This window comes from Pristiophorus japonicus, chromosome 5, assembly GCF_044704955.1.
Source record: "Pristiophorus japonicus isolate sPriJap1 chromosome 5, sPriJap1.hap1, whole genome shotgun sequence".
Classification (NCBI taxonomy): domain Eukaryota; kingdom Metazoa; phylum Chordata; class Chondrichthyes; family Pristiophoridae; genus Pristiophorus; species Pristiophorus japonicus.
Genome location: NC_091981.1, coordinates 162,180,892 through 162,198,827, shown reverse-complemented (window position 1 = coordinate 162,198,827; position 17,936 = coordinate 162,180,892). Strand labels below are relative to the sequence as shown.

Genomic DNA, 17,936 nt, shown 5'->3' with positions numbered 1-17,936 from the left:
AGCTCGTTTGCAAGATCGTTGAAGGTGCCCCATTGTTCCACAGCTCTTGCAAACATACCCTTTGAAGCGGCATTAATAAGCTGAATGGAAGCCTCCACAATGTCAACAAGGTGTGAATTGCCTTGCATTCATCCTTTGTTGTGGACTCTGAGTCATCTGGGTCACCTGAGGCCTGCTGGCAGTTGCAGTCTCGTGTGTTCTGCCCTGTACATTTCTGCTCGCAAACACATTTCCAGTTAATTTATGAACATTGCTAGCACTTGTATGCTGAGAGATTTGTTTGGTGTTATCACTGGTGGACATTACTGTGGGTCAGTGTCTCTACAGTCAAAAGTTTTCGTAGGATGGTCTCATGGCCAATGCCCAGTACAAAATCGTCTCTGAGCATTTGCTCCAGGTAGCCATCAAACTCACATTGTCCTGCAAGTCGCCTTAGCTCGGCAACGTAGCTCACCACGTCCTGACCTTCAGATCGCTGGCACATGTAGAACCAATACCTCGCCATCAGCACGCCTCCCTCGGGTTAAGATGCTCCTGAACCAGTGTACACAGCTCCTTATACGACTTATCTGTGGGTTTCACTGGAGCCAGAAGATTCTTCATGAGGCTGTAGGTCGGTGCCTCGCAGACTGTGAGGAGGACCGCTCTCCTTTTTGCAGCGCTTCCTTCTCCTTCCAGCTCGTTGGCTACAAAGTACTGGTCTAGCCGTTCGACATAGGCTTCCCAGTCCTCACCCTCCGAGAACTTCTCCAGGATGCCCACAGTTTGCTGCATCTTTGCGTTGGATTCGTATCCCGTTATTGTGTTCCTAACACAGATGAGGTTGCACACAGGGAAGTTAAAGTAACAGTGACCTCAGTCTTTATTAAGACACTCCAGAGTGAGGAACAGGCCTTAGGGGGCCGGCTTATATACAGTGCTCCCAAGGGATGCTGGTTAACGAGCGAGATGCACTCAGGGGACTCCTGCCCTACTTGCCTGGTCCTCCTTGTTTGTATGGCGATCACCCATTCCCTCTCTACCTGCACACTCTTAAGCTGCGGGTGACCACCTCCAGAAACGTGCTATCCACGAAGTTCTCAGTCTCGCGGATGCACTGCAGTGACGACAGTCACCACTCAAGCTCCGAAACCTGGAGCTCGAGCTACTTTAGCTGGCGACACTTCCCACGCACGTGGTCGTCCAGGCCACGAGAAGCTTCCAGGACTTCCCACATGGCACAGGGTGTGGATTCCACGGGACTGAGCTGCCCTGTCATGCCTCTATTTATTCGTTTATTAACTAAAGTGTTCCCCTCTGCCCTAAATTAGAGAGAAGAAAAGACAACAGTGATACTCACCAACCAATCACCTACCTGCTTCTTGTGACGTCCCTCCTTGTTTTGTGGGGGGAAATACGCCGTGGAAGGTACGCCGCCGCCGCTGCCTCTGATTAGGTCTGCGCTGTTTCTCCGTGCTCTCTTTTATGTCTCGCTGCCTCCGATTAGGTGGTTCTGTGATAGGTTTTGTGGCGGCGTGAGGATCATTGAACTTGCTTTGAGGAGTTGAGAATGGCACACAGGGATCATGAGCCAAGGCAGGTGTCTCTGGTCCGCAGGAGCTAACCCTTCATTGGGTGACTGCATGAGAATAAGTGTTGTGTGTGTTAGCAGTAACTTTAGCATTGACATGCTTGATATTAAGGTGGTGGTTATCACAAGATGCTTATTGACAGAGTAGATATTCTTCCTGTTTTTATAAGTGGTACGGCTCTGCAGTGGAGTATGATTGTTTACATGTGTGCAATCAATACCTCCCTGAACTTTTGTAAAGCCGACTGTTTGAAAGAATCCTGATGTACATGCCTGCTGATGCTTGGGATCCACGGAATTGGCAATGAATTTCCCAGCTCTGCCAAATAATGTATTTGTGATGTGGTGAATGCTCCTGTGGACAGCAAACTCTGCAAAATCCTGCAAATCCATTGGCAGGATAGGCGTACCAACGTCCATTTCTCTCTCAGGCCAACATTCCCAGCATCGAAGCATTGATCACGCTCATTCAGCTCCGATGGACAGGCCACAGGAAACAAGATATCCAGCTGTGTCAGCTTTGGCTCAGTGGGTAGCACTCTTGCCTCTGAGTCAGAAGGTTGTGGGTTCAAATCCCAATCCAGGGACTTGAGCACACAAATATCTAGGCTGACACTCTAGTGCAGTTCTGAGGGAGCACTGCACAGTGTCGGAGGTGTGCTGTCTTTTGGATGAGACCTTTAAACCGAGACCCCGTCTGCTCTCTCAAGTGGACATAAAAGATCCCATGGCATTATTTCGAAGAAGAGCAGGGGAGTTATCCCCGGTATCCGAGCCAATATTTATCCCTCAATCAGCATAACAAAATTGCAGATTATCTGGTCATTATCACATTGCTATTTGTGGGAGCTTGCCTGTGTGCAAATTAGCTGTCGTGTTTCCTACATTATAACAATGGCTACGCTCCAAAAGTACTTCATTGGCTGTAAAGCACTTTGAGACGTCCGGTGGTCAGGAAAGGCACTACATAAATCCAAGTCTTTCATTCCCGAAACAAGCACTCTACTCCGAGCTCCGTCATGGCAAGCGAGTCCCAGGAGGGCAGAGAAAACCCTTCAAGGACACCCTCAAAGCCTCCTTGGAAAAAATGTAACATTCCCACCGACTCTTGGGAATCCCTGACCCAAGACTGCTCAAAGTGGAGGAGAAGCATTCGAGAAAGCGCCGAACACTTTGAGTTTCTTCGTCGGGAGCACGCGGAAGCCAAGTACAAACAGCGGAAGAAGCATACAACAAATCAAGCATTCCACTCACCCATCCCTTGAATCACCACCTGCCCCACCTGTGACAGAGTCTAGATCCCACAAAGGACTCATTAGTTACCTTAGAACTCATATTAGTGTGGAAGCAATCCTCCTTGACTCCTGGGGACTGCCTAAGAAGAAGGGAAGGAGGACAGCAGACTGGCTATTGTTGTCGGTATGGCCCCCGGAGTCTTCCCGAGTGAAATAAATTCAAGGCACCTTCTTGACAGATAAATAGATGCCGGCCCTGCACCATGGCTCCAACTCAGCATGCTACCTATTACAAAGTTCCTGCACCACCTCCCAGTGAACCTTAGTCTTCGGACACAATGTGGTCGGCAGGGTAAGGACTGGAAGGTGACCTTAACATGTGGTATCTGCACTGGTTGTCAAAATGAGTTTCATACATGAGTTCGCCATCTTTGTCCTTATGAACTAAATATGATGGATTGCCTAATGGGTGCACCTATTCTGATGTCAGGGACAGAGTTGTTCGGTACTCCACAGCCCAGCATCCAATGCAAATGGTCCAATGGTTTCTGCCTGCTCCAATGCAAAGAGTGATATCAGAAATGCAGCTTCTCTTTCCTTTGTGTCCACCTTTATTGAGGCAGCTCACATCTGACTTGCATATGACCTGCAACCAAAAGATAGAGCACACGCAGTTGACATTCTTAAAATGCAATTTAAATTCCATTTAAATAGCAATGCTTGGTTCGGCACATTGAAACTCTGAGCCAGAGGAAACAGCGGGGCTGTTTAATAGTGGGGCTAAATGAACATAATGGTCCTGTGCCCATTTATTCTATCAATTGTGTCCAAAAATCAGATTCAAATGGCAAATTAGAGGAATATCAGGCTGTACTTTTATTAAAAGTATTCTTTAATATAAAACTTTTTTATGTAGTGGGGAATAATAGAAAACCTAGATTGTTCCAACTGGGCACTGCTCAGTCTTCAGGTATAAAGCAAATACAATCTCATCCTTTTTGCATTAAACTGCTTGATGTGGTTTCTACTATATGCCCTGAGGATATCGAGAGACATTTTAAACTGTTTTCTTAAATGATTTGATTTGTTGCTTTATCAGGGATTAGGTACACATTGTGACATCCAACACCCTTTCCCTTAAGTCGGAGCAGATCCATTCATTCTTTGTTGCAGTACAGTAGCTTAACATTTGGCACTTATGATGAGTAATGAAGTCAATAAACTTTGTAGATTGTTGCCCTCTCAGATTTCTGATTTTTTTTTTTAAGCTGTCTGCAAGTGACACATCTCAATCTATTCTAATCTATGTGGCAGAGGCAATATACAGATTTGCTCTCGGTGCAGTAGCTGGAGGTAAGTTGGCATACATTTGCTTTCCATAAACAATTTCTGTGTAAGATTTAAAAAAATGATCTCTCTGCCTTCCTTTGGAGCTGATTCTTCAATGTGTTGCTGGGAGATCATATCATGGGAACCTTTTACGTAAGTGCTTTTGTACCTGCCACAGCTCAGAGGTGGTATTTCTGTCTCACTTGGCTCCAGACTGGCTTCTGAAGAGACAGGTTAATAATGAGTTAGAATTACTTCTGATACATTTTTAATTAAAATTGCCTATGACATATTTCTTTGTAACTAGATAAAGTTGCCAGATAAAAAGAACCTAATTGATGAATGTGATTTCCATTGAGGGAGTGTCTCTTCCCTTGTCTCCTTTGTTGCAGATTTTAAAATAACTATTGCTGCTTTCTTCTACAGCCGCTGGTGCCACTTCTGTCTATCCAATTGACCTGGTGAAAACTCGTATGCAGAACCAACGTTCCACAGGAGCATTTGTGGAAGAGGTTATATACCAAAACAGCTTTGATTGCTTCAGGAAAGTTCTGCGATATGAAGGCATACTTGGACTTTATAGAGGTCAGTTCGTGCATTGTTCTGCAGTTGATCAGTTCACATTATTGACAATGTGCTCAAAGGAAATGCAATCCTCCTGTTCTGATATAGTTACAAAAGTAGGCAGCAGATACTGCCACTTACTGGATAAACTCTGTCACAATAGTTTACTTGAATCACTCGCAGCATGCCCATAATTTAAAACCATTAACATTTTTTATGCTTTGTTTTCCATAAAGTTTTATTTTCATTTCAGATTCAATCTGATATTTCCATTGATATTCACTTAGTAGGTTGCTGAGGAAATATTGTAAAATGGTTATCGACAGATTTCCGTACATAGTGTAAATTTGAAGATGGTATGTTTTTAAAAAAAATCTTTGAATAGCATACTTGGCTTAATTACAGTTTATCTCCGTTCCATTGAATCTTTCAGTGTGAGATCTGCAATAATTATGAAGAAAACTGCTCCTCCTTCTTCCTTCATATATCTAAATTTTAAAAGTTACCCTGATGATCTAATAGGGGATGTCATCTTAGTAGTGTTTTTGAAATAATACACAGAAGCCTGACATTTTGTCTTAATCTCAGTTCGGCACTCTGTCTTTCAGTCCCTCATGTGCTCACTGAGTGGAACAGTGTGGGTTATAGAGACTGAAGCTAAATAAAACCTTTGTGTTGCACAGATGGCCTTAATCAAGAATTTTACCACTCTAAGGTTAGCTTCTAAAACTTTTTAAGCTTAATTAGACACTGGATAATTTCCTTTGAATGCTTCAGAACAAAGCCATTGCAACATATTGCCTTGAAAAGTTATTTAACAAACTCTTGTATATATTTAATATTATGCTGGTGATAAGAATTTTACCTATAACTAATACCTTCTCATTTGTATTTTATAAAATTGTGATGCTAACATTAAAATACTTAAAGAACTTAGGCCTGGAAAATGGAGAGTGCAAAAAACCTGCCGGTGGCACTGCAGGCCGGAGTTAAGGGTCGCTGAAAATAATGGCGCTGGCAGCACCGGGATAGAGGTGTGGTTGCTAATTAGCATTAGCCCAGCGCTAAACGTACTGTGTAAGGTCGTATTCATGACGGTAGTCCCAGCAGGATGCCTATTGTAGCGTGGCCGTAACATCTTTGCAGCAAGAAGAGCCTTCTCTTAAAACAGGGCTGTCATTTTACAAAGCAGTAAAGGGGAACTGCCTTCCAAAATGAAAAAAAACTCATTTAAAAAATAGGCAGTTTTTAGCCCTTACAGCTCAACTGCCTTCTAAAATATTAACATTAAAAAGAATTCCCGAATGGGAGTCTTGAACTCTTGAAGCTGAATTGCCTTCCGCAACCAAAAAAAAATGATAAAATGATTTAGCACTGACACAAATGGCTCAACAAGCCAGAGAAGAGCACCTCAGCTTTGTGCAGGGAGTCAACACTGCAAGAGAGGTCCTCTACCCATGGGCCAATAGGCCCTCCAGAAAGAAGGATGTGGGACCAGATCACCGAGGCCGTCACTACCAGCAGTGTCGCCCCCACGACCTGGCTCCAGTGCACAAAGAAGCTTCATAACCTCAGACCAGAGGTCAAGGTCAGTGAATGCATCTTCAAAAGCCGTCTCTTACTAACTGCACCACCAGCCTCACATACTTCTCAATGCACGACTCCCCTCATATCTCTAAACCTCCCCCCGATTACTTTAAATCTATGCCCCCTGGTTGTTGACCCCTCTGCCAAGGGAAAAAGGTCCTTCCTATCCACTCTATCCAAGCCCCTCATAATTTTATACACCTCAATCAAGTCTCCCCTTAGCCTCCCTCTCGTCACTCGCCTACCAACAATCTGTACCAAACATGAGGCACACCTAGAACCATAGAATTTATAGCACAGAAGGAGGCCAATTCAGTCCATCTTGTCTGCGCCGACTGACCAAGAGCTATCCAGCCTAATCCCACTTTCCAGCTCTTGGTCCGTAGCCCTGTAGGTTACGGCACTTTAAGTGCACATCCAAGTATTTTTTAAATGTGGTGAGGCTTTCTGCCTCTACCATCCTTTCAGGCAGTGAGTTCTAGACCCCACCACCTTCTAGGTGAAGAAATTTCCCCTCATATCTCTAAACCTCCCCCCGATTACTTTAAATCTATGCCCCCTGGTTGTTGACCCCTCTGCCAAGGGAAACAGGTCCTTCCTATCCACTCTATCCAAGCCCCTCATAATTTCATACACCTCAATCAAGTCTCCCCTTAGCCTCCTCTGTTCCAAAGAAAACAGACCCAGCATCTCCAATCTTTCCTCATAGCCAAAATTATCCAGTCCTGGGAACATTCTTGTAAATCTCCTCTGCACCCTTTCCAGTGCAATCACATCTTTCCTGTAATATGGTGACCAGAACTGCACACAGTTGCGGCCTAACCAGTGTTTTATACAGTTCAAGCATAATCTCCTTGCTCTTGTATTCCATGCCTCGACTAATAAAGGCAAGTATTCTATATGCCGCCTTATCCTCTCAACCTGGCCTGCTACCTTCAGGGATCTGTGGACCTGCACTCCAAGGTCCCTTTGTTCCTCTACACTTTTCAGTGCCGTACCATTTAATGTTTATTCCCTTGCCTTGTTAGACCTCCCCAGATGCATTACTTCATATTTATCCGGATTTAATTCCATTTGCCACTGTTCTGTCCACCTGACCAGTACATTGATAGCCTCCTGCAGGCCATAACTTTCCTCTTCATTATCAACAACAGCCAATTTTAGTGTCGTCTGCAAACTTCTTAATCATACTTCCTATATTCAAATCTAAATCGTTGATATATACCACAAAAGCAAGGGACCCAGTATTGAGCCCTGCAGAACCCCACTGGAAACATCCTTCCAGTCACAAAAACATCAGTCAATCATTACCCTTTGCTCCTACCTCCAAGCCAATTTTGGATCCAACTTGCCACTTTGCCCTGTATCCCATGGGCTTTAACCTTCATGACCAGTCTACCATGTGGGACCTTATCAAAAGCCTTGCTAAAGTCCATATATACTACATCGTACGCACTACCCTCATCGACCCTCTTAGTTACCTTCTCAAAAATTCAGTCAGGTTAGTCAAACACGATCTTCCCTTAACAAATCCATGCTGACTATCCCTAAATAATCTTTGCCTTTCCAAATGCAGATTTATCCTGTTTTTCAGGATTTTTTTCCAATAATTTCCCCACCACTGAGGTTAGGCTGACAGGCCTGTAATTACTCAGCCTATCCCTTTTTCCCTTCTTAAACAAGGGTACTATATTAGCAGTCCTCCAATCCTCCGGCAGCATGCCCAGATCAAAAGAGGACTGGAAAATGATGGTCAAGGCCTCTGCTATTTCCTCCTTTACTTCGCTCAACAGCCTGGGATGCATTTCATCCGGGCCTGGGGGACTTATCTACTTTCAAAGCAGCTAAACCCCATAATACTTCCTCTCTTACTATATTTATTTCATCCAGAATATCACACTCCTCCTCGATAGCAGTATCTGCATAACCCCTTTCCTTTGTGAAAACAGATGCAAAGTATTCGTTAAGAACCATACCAACATTTTCCACCTTCACACAAAGATTGCTCTCATGGTCTCTCATAGGCCTTACCCTTTTTTTAGTTACCTTCTTACTCTTAATCTATTTATAGAACATCTTAGGGTTTTCCTTAATTTTACTGGCCAAGAATTTCTCGTGCTCTCTCTTAGCATTTCTAATATCCTTTTTAATTTTGCCTCTTAACTTTCTATATTCCTTTATAGATTCTATAGTATTTAGCCATTGGTATATGACATAAGCGTCCCTTTTTTTCTTAATACTCCCCTGAAATGTTTTTCTTGTCTAATGTTTCACACTCCTCCTCCCTCATTGTAAAGTCTGCATTACCCCTCTCTTTTGTGAAAACAGATGCAAAGTATTCATTAAGAATCATACCCACGTCTTCTGCCTCCACACACAGATTTCCTTTATGGTCTCTAATAGGCTCCACTCTTTCTCTCTAGTTATCCTCTTGCTCTTATTCCTCGCATTCCTAGCTTCACCTCACCCCCTTTTCTTTATTAGCCGAGGCAGGAAGGTTGTGCTTGAACTGTATAAAACACTAGTTAGGCCACAGCTAGAGTACTGTATACAGTTCTGGTCACCACATTACAGGAAAGCTGTGATTGCACGAGAGAGGGTACAGAGGAGATTCACGAGGATGTTGCTAGGAGTGGAGAATTTTAGTTATGAGGAAAGATTGGATAGGCTGCGGTTGTTTTCTTTGTAACAGAGGACCTAGATAAAGTGGATATGAAGGACCTATTTCCTTTAGAAGAGAGATCAATAACCAGGGGCACAGATTTAAAGTAATTGGTCAAAGGATTAGAAGGGAGTTGGGGAGAACTTTTTTTCACCCAGAGGGTGCTGGGGGTCTAGAACTCACTGCCTGAAACAGTGCAGAAGCAGAAATCCTCATTTAAAAAAAATACCGGATATGCACTTGAAGTGTCGTAACCTACAGGGCTACTGACCAAAGGCTGGAAAGTGGGATCAGGTTGGATAGCTCTTTTTCGGCTGGCACAGACACAATTGGGCTCAAGTTTGGGCTCAAGTTTCGGCTCGAGTTGCTCCTATTTTTTTGGAGCAACCCGTTTAGAATGGAGTATCTTAGAAATTGCAATTCTCGCCATTTAGTTTGCTCCACTTCTAGTGAGTTAGAATAGTTTCATTTTAGAACAGTTTTTTTTTCAAAAGGGGGCGTTACCAGCCACTTACGCCTGTTTTGCAAGTTTAGGCAGCGAAAACTTACTCCAAACTAACTTAGAATGGAGTAAGTGTAGATTTTTGTACGCACAGATAAACCTTGCCTACACTTAGAAAATCAGGCGTAGGGAACGAGAGATGGGTGGGGGTTGAGGGGAGGGAAGTTTACAAACATTAAGCACTTCACTTTTACAAATAAAGAGCTATCAATAATAAATGATAAATAAATCAATAAATCAATCAAAAAAATTTTTTTTAAATTAAAAAAAAATTAAAAAATCAATCAATAAATAAAAAATTACGTTTCTACTCACCTACTGCAGCACTGGGAGCCCTCCAACAGCGTGCTGGGACGGGAACCCCTGGTGTCTCTCTGTCTGTGTCAGTGTCTCTCTCTGTCTCTGTCAGTGTCTCTCTGTGTTTCTGACAGCGAGGAGGGGGGCGAGGAGAGGAGGGAGGGAAGGGGAGAGGGAAGGGGGAAAGGAGAAGGAGGGAAGGGGGAGAGGAGAAGGAGGGAAGGGGAGGGGAGGGAGCGGAGGAGGGAGAAGGGCTGAACGGGAGGGAGGGGGGAGGCTGAACGGAAGAGAGGCGTGCGGGGGAGGCTGAACGGGAGGGAGTGGGGGAGGCTGAACGGTAGGGAGGAAGGAGTGGGGAGGCTGAATGTGAGGGAGGGAGGAGGGGGCGAGGCTGAACGGGAGGGAGGCTGAAAGGGAGGGTGGGGGGGGAGCTGTTTTTTGTGGGGTAATCGCGTGGTCTTGCCAAGAAAGGCTGAGAAACGTTCATTCGTGACCTACACAGCACCCACCCAGGCATTATAACGATGAAAGCCATTGCCAGATCCCATGTGTGGAGGCTGAACGGGAGAGGGGGGGGTTGCTGGCTGAATGGGTGGGTGGAGAGGATGAATGGGAGGGGGGGGGGGAGCTGAATGAGTGGGTGGGGAGCTGGGTGGGTGGGTAGTGGGTGTGGAGCTGGGTGGGTGGGTAGGGGGTGGGGAGCTTGGTGGGTGGGTAGGGGGTGCGGAACTGGGTGGGTGGGAGCTGAATGGGAGGGTGGGAGGGGAGCTGGGTGGGTGGGAGCTGAATGGGAGGGGGGAGCTGAATGGGAGGGAGGGGGGTGAGCTGGGTGGGTGGGGAGCTGGGTGGGTGGGAGAGAGGGGGGGGGAGCTGGGTGGGTGGGAGGGAGGGGTGGGAGCTGGGTGGGTGGGAGGGAGGGGAGGGAGCTGGGTGGGTGGGAGGGGGGGAGGAAGCTGGGTGGGTGGGAGGGAGGGGGGGGAGCTGGGTGGGTGGGAGGGAGGTATGGGGGGGTGCTGGGTGGGTGGTGGGGGGGTGCTGGGTGGGTGGGAGGGAGGTGGGGGGGGGAGCTGGATGGGTGGGAGGGTGGTAGGGGGGGGAGCTGAATGGGTGGGTGGGTGGGAGGGAGGGGGGGGAGCTGAATGGGAGGGAGGGGGGGAGCTGAATGGGTGGGTGGGAGGGAGGGAGGGGGGGGGAGCTGAATGGGAGGGGGGGAGCTGAATGGGTGGGTGGGTGGGAGGGGGGGAGCTGAATGAGTGGGGGGGGAGCTGAATGGGTGGGTGGGAGGGAGTGGGGGGGAGCTGAATGGGTGGGTGGGGAGCTGAATGGGTGGGTGGGAGGGAGTGGGGGGGAGCTGAATGGGTGGGTGGGGAGCTGAATGGGTGGGTGGGTGGGAGGGAGTGGGGGGGGAGCTGAATGGGTGGGTGGGATGGAGTGGGGGGGGAGCTGAATGGGTGGGGGGGAGCTGAATGGGTGGGTGGGAGGGAGTGGGGGGGGAGCTGAATGGGTGGGTGGGAGGGAGTGGGGGGGGAGCTGAATGGGTGGGTGGGAGGGAGTGGGGGGGGAGCTGAATGGGTGGGTGGGAGGGAGTGGGGGGGGAGCTGAATGGGTGGGTGGGAGGGAGTGGGGGGGGAGCTGAATGGGTGGGTGGGAGGGAGTGGGGGGGGAGCTGAATGGGTGGGTGGGAGGGAGTGGGGGGGGAGCTGAATGGGTGGGTGGGAGGGAGTGGGGGGGGAGCTGAATGGGTGGGTGGGAGGGAGTGGGGGGGGAGCTGAATGGGTGGGTGGGAGGGAGTGGGGGGGGAGCTGGCTGGGTGGGAGGGAGTGGGGGGGGAGCTGGCTGGGTGGGAGGGAGTGGGGGGGGAGCTGGCTGGGTGGGAGGGAGTGGGGGGGGAGCTGGCTGGGTGGGAGGGAGTGGGGGGGGAGCTGGCTGGCTGGGTGGGAGGGAGTGGGGGGGGAGCTGGCTGGGTGGGTGGGAGGGAGTGGGGGGGGAGCTGGCTGGGTGGGAGGGAGTGGGGGGGGAGCTGGCTGGCTGGGTGGGAGGGAGTGGGGGGGGAGCTGGCTGGGTGGGTGGGAGGGAGTGGGGGGGGAGCTGGCTGGGTGGGTGGGAGGGAGTGGGGGGGGAGCTGGCTGGGTGGGTGGGAGGGAGTGGGGGGGGAGCTGGCTGGGTGGGTGGGAGGGAGTGGGGGGGGAGCTGGCTGGGTGGGTGGGAGGAAGTGGGGGGGGAGCTGGCTGGGTGGGTGGGAGGGAGTGGGGGGGAGCTGCCTGGGTGGGTGGGAGGGAGTGGGGGGGGAGCTGGCTGGGTGGGTGGGAGGGAGTGGGGGGGGAGCTGGCTGGGTGGGTGGGAGGGAGTGGGGGGGGAGCTGGCTGGGTGGGTGGGAGGGAGTGGGGGGGGAGCTGGCTGGGTGGGTGGGAGGGAGTGGGGGGGGAGCTGGCTGGGTGGGTGGGAGGGAGTGGGGGGGGAGCTGGCTGGGTGGGGGGGAGGGAGTGGGGGGGGAGCTGGCTGGGTGGGTGGGAGGGAGTGGGGGGGGAGCTGGCTGGGTGGGTGGGAGGGAGTGGGGGGGAGCTGGCTGGGTGGGTGGGAGGGAGTGGGGGGGAGCTGGCTGGGTGGGTGGGAGGGAGTGGGGGGGGAGCTGGCTGGGTGGGTGGGAGGGAGTGGGGGGGGAGCTGGCTGGGTGGGTGGGAGGGAGTGGGGGGGGGAGCTGGCTGGGTGGGTGGGAGGGAGTGGGGGGGGAGCTGGCTGGGTGGGTGGGAGGGAGTGGGGGGGGAGCTGGCTGGGTGGGTGGGAGGGAGTGGGGGGGGAGCTGGCTGGGTGGGTGGGAGGGAGTGGGGGGGGGAGCTGGCTGGGTGGGTGGGAGGGAGTGGGGGGGGAGCTGGCTGGGTGGGTGGGAGGGAGTGGGGGGGGAGCTGGCTGGGTGGGTGGGAGGGAGTGGGGGGGGAGCTGGCTGGGTGGGTGGGAGGGAGTGGGGGGGGAGCTGGCTGGGTGGGTGGGGGGGAGGTGGGTGGGGGGGAAACTGAATGGGTGGGTGGGAGGGAGTGGGGGGGGAGCTGAATGGGTGGGGGGGAGCTGAATGGGTGGGTGGGAGGGAGTGGGGGGGGAGCTGAATGAGTGGGGGGGGGGAGCTGAATGGGTGGGTGAGTGGGGAGGGGAGCTGAATGGGTGGGTGGGGGGGGAGCTGAATGGGTGGGTGGGGGGGGAGCTGAATGGGTGAGTGGGGGGGGAGCTGAATGGGTGGGGGGGAGCTGGGTGAGTGGGGGGGGAGCTGAATGGGTGGGTGGGAGGGAGTGGGGGGGGAGCTGAATGGGTGGGTGGGTGGGAGGGAGTGGGGGGGGAGCTGAATGGGTGGGTGGGTGGGTGGGAGGGAGTGGGGGGGGGAGCTGAATGGGTGGGTGGGTGGGAGGGAGTGGAGGGGGAGCTGAATGGGTGGGTGGGAGGGAGTGGGGGGGGAGCTGAATGTGGGGGTGGGAGGGAGTGGGGGGGGGAGCTGAATGTGGGGGTGGGAGGGAGTGGGGGGGGGAGCTGAATGTGGGGGTGGGAGCTGAATGGGTGGGAGGGGGGGGAGCTGAATGGGTGGGAGGGAGTGGGGGGGGGGAGCTGAATGGGTGGGAGGGAGTGGGGGGGGGGGAGCTGAATGGGTGGGAGGGAGTGGGGGGGGAGCTGAATGGGGGGGGGAGCTGAATGGGTGGGAGGGAGTGGGGGGGGGAGCTGAATGGGTGGGAGGGAGTGGGGGGGGGAGCTGAATGGGTGGGAGGGAGTGGGAGGGGGGAGCTGAATGGGTGGGAGGGAGTGGGAGGGGGGAGCTGAATGGGTGGGAGGGAGTGGGGGGGGGAGCTGAATGGGTGGGAGGGAGTGGGGGGGGGAGCTGAATGGGTGGGAGGGAGTGGGGGGGGGAGCTGAATGGGTGGGAGGGAGTGGGGGGGGAGCTGAATGGGTGGGAGGGAGTGGGGGGGGGAGCTGAATGGGTGGGAGGGAGTGGGGGGGGCAGCTGAATGGGTGGGAGGGAGTGGGGGGGGCAGCTGAATGGGTGGGAGGGAGTGGGGGGGGAGCTGAATGGGTGGGAGGGAGTGGGGGGGGGAGCTGAATGGGTGGGAGGGAGTGGGGGGGGAGCTGAATGGGTGGGAGGGAGTGGGGGGGGGAGCTGAATGGGTGGGAGGGAGTGGGGGGGGGAGCTGAATGGGTGGGAGGGAGTGGGGGGGGGAGCTGAATGGGTGGGAGGGAGTGGGGGGGGGAGCTGAATGGGTGGGGAGCTGAATGGGTGGGAGGGAGTGGGGGGGGGAGCTGAATGGGTGGGAGGGAGTGGGGGGGGGAGCTGAATGGGTGGGGAGCTGAATGGGTGGGAGGGAGTGGGGGGGGGAGCTGAATGGGTGGGAGGGAGTGGGGGGGGGAGCTGAATGGGTGGGAGGGAGTGGGGGGGGGAGCTGAATGGGTGGGAGGGAGTGGGAGGGGGGAGCTGAATGGGTGGGAGGGAGTGGGAGGGGGGAGCTGAATGGGTGGGAGGGAGTGGGAGGGGGGAGCTGAATGGGTGGGAGGGAGTGGGGGGGGGAGCTGAATGGGTGGGAGGGAGTGGGGGGGGGAGCTGAATGGGTGGGAGGGAGTGGGGGGGGGAGCTGAATGGGTGGGAGGGAGTGGGGGGGGGAGCTGAATGGGTGGGAGGGAGTGGGGGGGGGAGCTGAATGGGTGGGAGGGAGTGGGGGGGGCAGCTGAATGGGTGGGAGGGAGTGGGGGGGGCAGCTGAATGGGTGGGAGGGAGTGGGGGGGGAGCTGAATGGGTGGGAGGGAGTGGGGGGGGAGCTGAATGGGTGGGAGGGAGTGGGGGGGGAGCTGAATGGGTGGGAGGGAGTGGGGGGGGGAGCTGAATGGGTGGGAGGGAGTGGGGGGGGGAGCTGAATGGGTGGGAGGGAGTGGGGGGGGGAGCTGAATGGGTGGGAGGGAGTGGGGGGGGGAGCTGAATGGGTGGGAGGGAGTGGGGGGGGGAGCTGAATGGGTGGGAGGGAGTGGGGGGGGGAGCTGAATGGGTGGGGAGCTGAATGGGTGGGAGGGAGTGGGGGGGGAGCTGAATGGGTGGGAGGGAGTGGGGGGGGAGCTGAATGGGTGGGAGGGAGTGGGGGGGGAGCTGAATGGGTGGGTGGGTGGGGGAGAGAGCTGAGTGGGTGGGTGGGTGGGAGGGGGGGAGAGCTGAGTGGGTGGGTGGGTGGAGGGGGGGAGAGCTGAGTGGGTGGGTGGGTGGAGGGGGGGAGAGCTGAGTGGGTGGGTGGGTGTGGGGGGGAGAGCTGAGTGGGTGGGTGGGTGTGGGGGGGGAGAGCTGAGTGGGTGGGTGGGTGTGGGGGGGAGAGCTGAGTGGGTGGGTGGGTGGAGGGGGGGAGAGCTGAGCGGGTGGGTGGGGGGGGAGAGAGCTGAGCGGGTGGGTGGATGGGGGGGGAGAGAGCTGAGTGGGTGGGTGGGTGGGGGGGGGAGAGAGCTGAGTGGGTGGGTGGGAGGGAGGGGGGGGGAGCTGAATGGGTGGGTGGGAGGGGAGCTGAGTGGGTGGGTGGGTGGGTGGGAGAGCTGAGTGGGTGGGTGGGTGGGGGGGGAGAGAGCTGAGTGGGTGGGTGGGTGGGAGGGAGGGGGGGAGCTGAATGGGTGGGTGGGAGGGGAGCTGAGTGGGTGGGTGGGTGGGTGGGAGGGGAGCTGAGTGGGTGGGTGGGTGGGTGGGAGGGGGGGAGAGCTGAATGGGTGGGAGTGGGGGGGGAGCTGGGTGGGTGGGAGTTGGGGGGGGAGCTGGGTGGGTGGGAGTGGGGGGGGAGCTCGGTGGGTGGGAGTGGGGGGGGAGCTGGGTGGGTGGGAGGGAGTGGGGGGGGAGCTGAATGGGTGGGTGGGAGGGAGGGGGGGGGAGCTGAATGGGAGGGAGGGGGGGGGGAGCTGAATGGGTGGGTGGGTGGGAGTGGGGGGGGAGCTGAGTGGGTGGGTGGGAGGGGGGGGGAGCTGAGTGGGTGGGTGGGTGGGTGGGAGTGGGGGGGAGCTGAGTGGGTGGGTGGGAGGGAGGGGGGGGAGCTGAATGGGTGGGTGGGAGGGAGGGTGGGGGAGCTGGGTGGGTGGGAGGGAGGGTGGAGGAGCTGAATGGGTGGGTGGGTGGGAGGGAGTGGGGGGGTGGGTGGGTGGGAGGGAGTGGGGGGGGAGCTGAGTGGGTGGGGGGGAGCTGAATGGGTGGGTGGGGGGGGAGCTGAATGGGTGGGTGGGAGGGAGTGGGGGGGGAGCTGAATGGGTGGGTGGGAGGGAGTGGGGGGGGGAGCTGAATGGGTGGGTGGGAGGGAGTGGGGGGGGGAGCTGAATGGGTGGGTGGGAGGGAGTGGGGGGGGGAGCTGAATGGGTGGGTGGGAGGGAGTGGGGGGGGAGCTGAATGGGTGGGTGGGAGGGAGTGGGGGGGGAGCTGAATGGGTGGGTGGGAGGGAGTGGGGGGGGAGCTGAATGGGTGGGTGGGAGGGAGTGGGGGGGGAGCTGAATGGGTGGGTGGGAGGGAGTGGGGGGGGAGCTGAATGGGTGGGTGGGAGGGAGTGGGGGGGGAGCTGAATGGGTGGGTGGCAGGGAGTGGGGGGGGAGCTGAATGGGTGGGTGGCAGGGAGTGGGGGGGGAGCTGAATGGGTGGGTGGCAGGGAGTGGGGGGGGAGCTGAATGGGTGGGTGGCAGGGAGTGGGGGGGGAGCTGAATGGGTGGGTGGCAGGGAGTGGGGGGGGAGCTGAATGGGTGGGTGGCAGGGAGTGGGGGGGGAGCTGAATGGGTGGGTGGCAGGGAGTGGGGGGGGAGCTGAATGGGTGGGTGGCAGGGAGTGGGGGGGAGCTGAATGGGTGGGTGGCAGGGAGTGGGGGGGGAGCTGAATGGGTGGGTGGCAGGGAGTGGGGGGGGAGCTGAATGGGTGGGTGGCAGGGAGTGGGGGGGGAGCTGAATGGGTGGGTGGCAGGGAGTGGGGGGGGAGCTGAATGGGTGGGTGGCAGGGAGTGGGGGGGGAGCTGAATGGGTGGGTGGCAGGGAGTGGGGGGGGAGCTGAATGGGTGGGTGGCAGGGAGTGGGGGGGGAGCTGAATGGGTGGGTGGCAGGGAGTGGGGGGGGAGCTGAATGGGTGGGTGGCAGGGAGTGGGGGGGGAGCTGGCTGTGGGTGGGCTGGGTGGGTGGAGGGAGTGGGGGGGGAGCTGGCTGGGTGGGTGGGAGGGAGTGGGGGGGGAGCTGGCTGGGTGGGTGGGAGGGAGTGGGGGGGGGGGAGGGGGGGGAGCTGGCTGGGTGGGTGGGAGGGAGTGGGGGGGGAGCTGGCTGGGTGGGTGGGAGGGAGTGGGGGGGGAGCTGGCTGGGTGGGTGGGAGGGAGTGGGGGGGGAGCTGGCTGGGTGGGTGGGAGGGAGTGGGGGGGGAGCTGGCTGGGTGGGTGGGAGGGAGTGGGGGGGGAGCTGGCTGGGTGGGTGGGAGGGAGTGGGGGGGGAGCTGGCTGGGTGGGTGGGAGGGAGTGGGGGGGGAGCTGGCTGGGTGGGTGGGAGGGAGTGGGGGGGGAGCTGGCTGGGTGGGTGGGAGGGAGTGGGGGGGGAGCTGGCTGGGTGGGTGGGAGGGAGTGGGGGGGGAGCTGGCTGGGTGGGTGGGAGGGAGTGGGGGGGGAGCTGGCTGGGTGGGTGGGAGGGAGTGGGGGGGGAGCTGGCTGGGTGGGTGGGAGGGAGTGGGGGGGGAGCTGGCTGGGTGGGTGGGAGGGAGTGGGGGGGGAGCTGGCTGGGTGGGTGGGAGGGAGTGGGGGGGGAGCTGGCTGGGTGGGTGGGAGGGAGTGGGGGGGGAGCTGGCTGGGTGGGTGGGAGGGAGTGGGGGGGGAGCTGGCTGGGTGGGTGGGAGGGAGTGGGGGGGGAGCTGGCTGGGTGGGTGGGAGGGAGTGGGGGGGGAGCTGGCTGGGTGGGTGGGAGGGAGTGGGGGGGGAGCTGGCTGGGTGGGTGGGAGGGAGTGGGGGGGGAGCTGGCTGGGTGGGTGGGAGGGAGTGGGGGGGGAGCTGGCTGGGTGGGTGGGAGGGAGTGGGGGGGAGCTGGCTGGGTGGGTGGGAGGGAGTGGGGGGGGAGCTGGCTGGGTGGGTGGGGGGGAGGTGGGTGGGGGGAAACTGAATGGGTGGGTGGGAGGGAGTGGGGGGGGAGCTGAATGGGTGGGGGGGAGCTGAATGGGTGGGTGGGAGGGAGTGGGGGGGGAGCTGAATGAGT

At 56.3% G+C, this 17,936-nt stretch overlaps 1 protein-coding gene across 3 annotated transcripts in view; it reads left to right on the top strand.

The window, feature by feature from the left end:
• LOC139264492 (electrogenic aspartate/glutamate antiporter SLC25A13, mitochondrial) overlaps positions 1-17,936 on the top strand; it is a 343,232-nt gene that overhangs the window by 239,565 nt on the left and 85,731 nt on the right. For all 3 annotated transcript variants that reach the window (XR_011593353.1, XM_070881056.1, XM_070881055.1), the window contains 2 exons: positions 4,074-4,158; positions 4,561-4,719. Coding sequence is in view for 2 of the 3 variants with exons in the window: in XM_070881056.1 (XP_070737157.1) it covers positions 4,074-4,158; positions 4,561-4,719 (244 nt within the window). In the remaining variant the exon portion in view is untranslated. The remainder of the gene's footprint in view (positions 1-4,073; positions 4,159-4,560; positions 4,720-17,936) is intronic.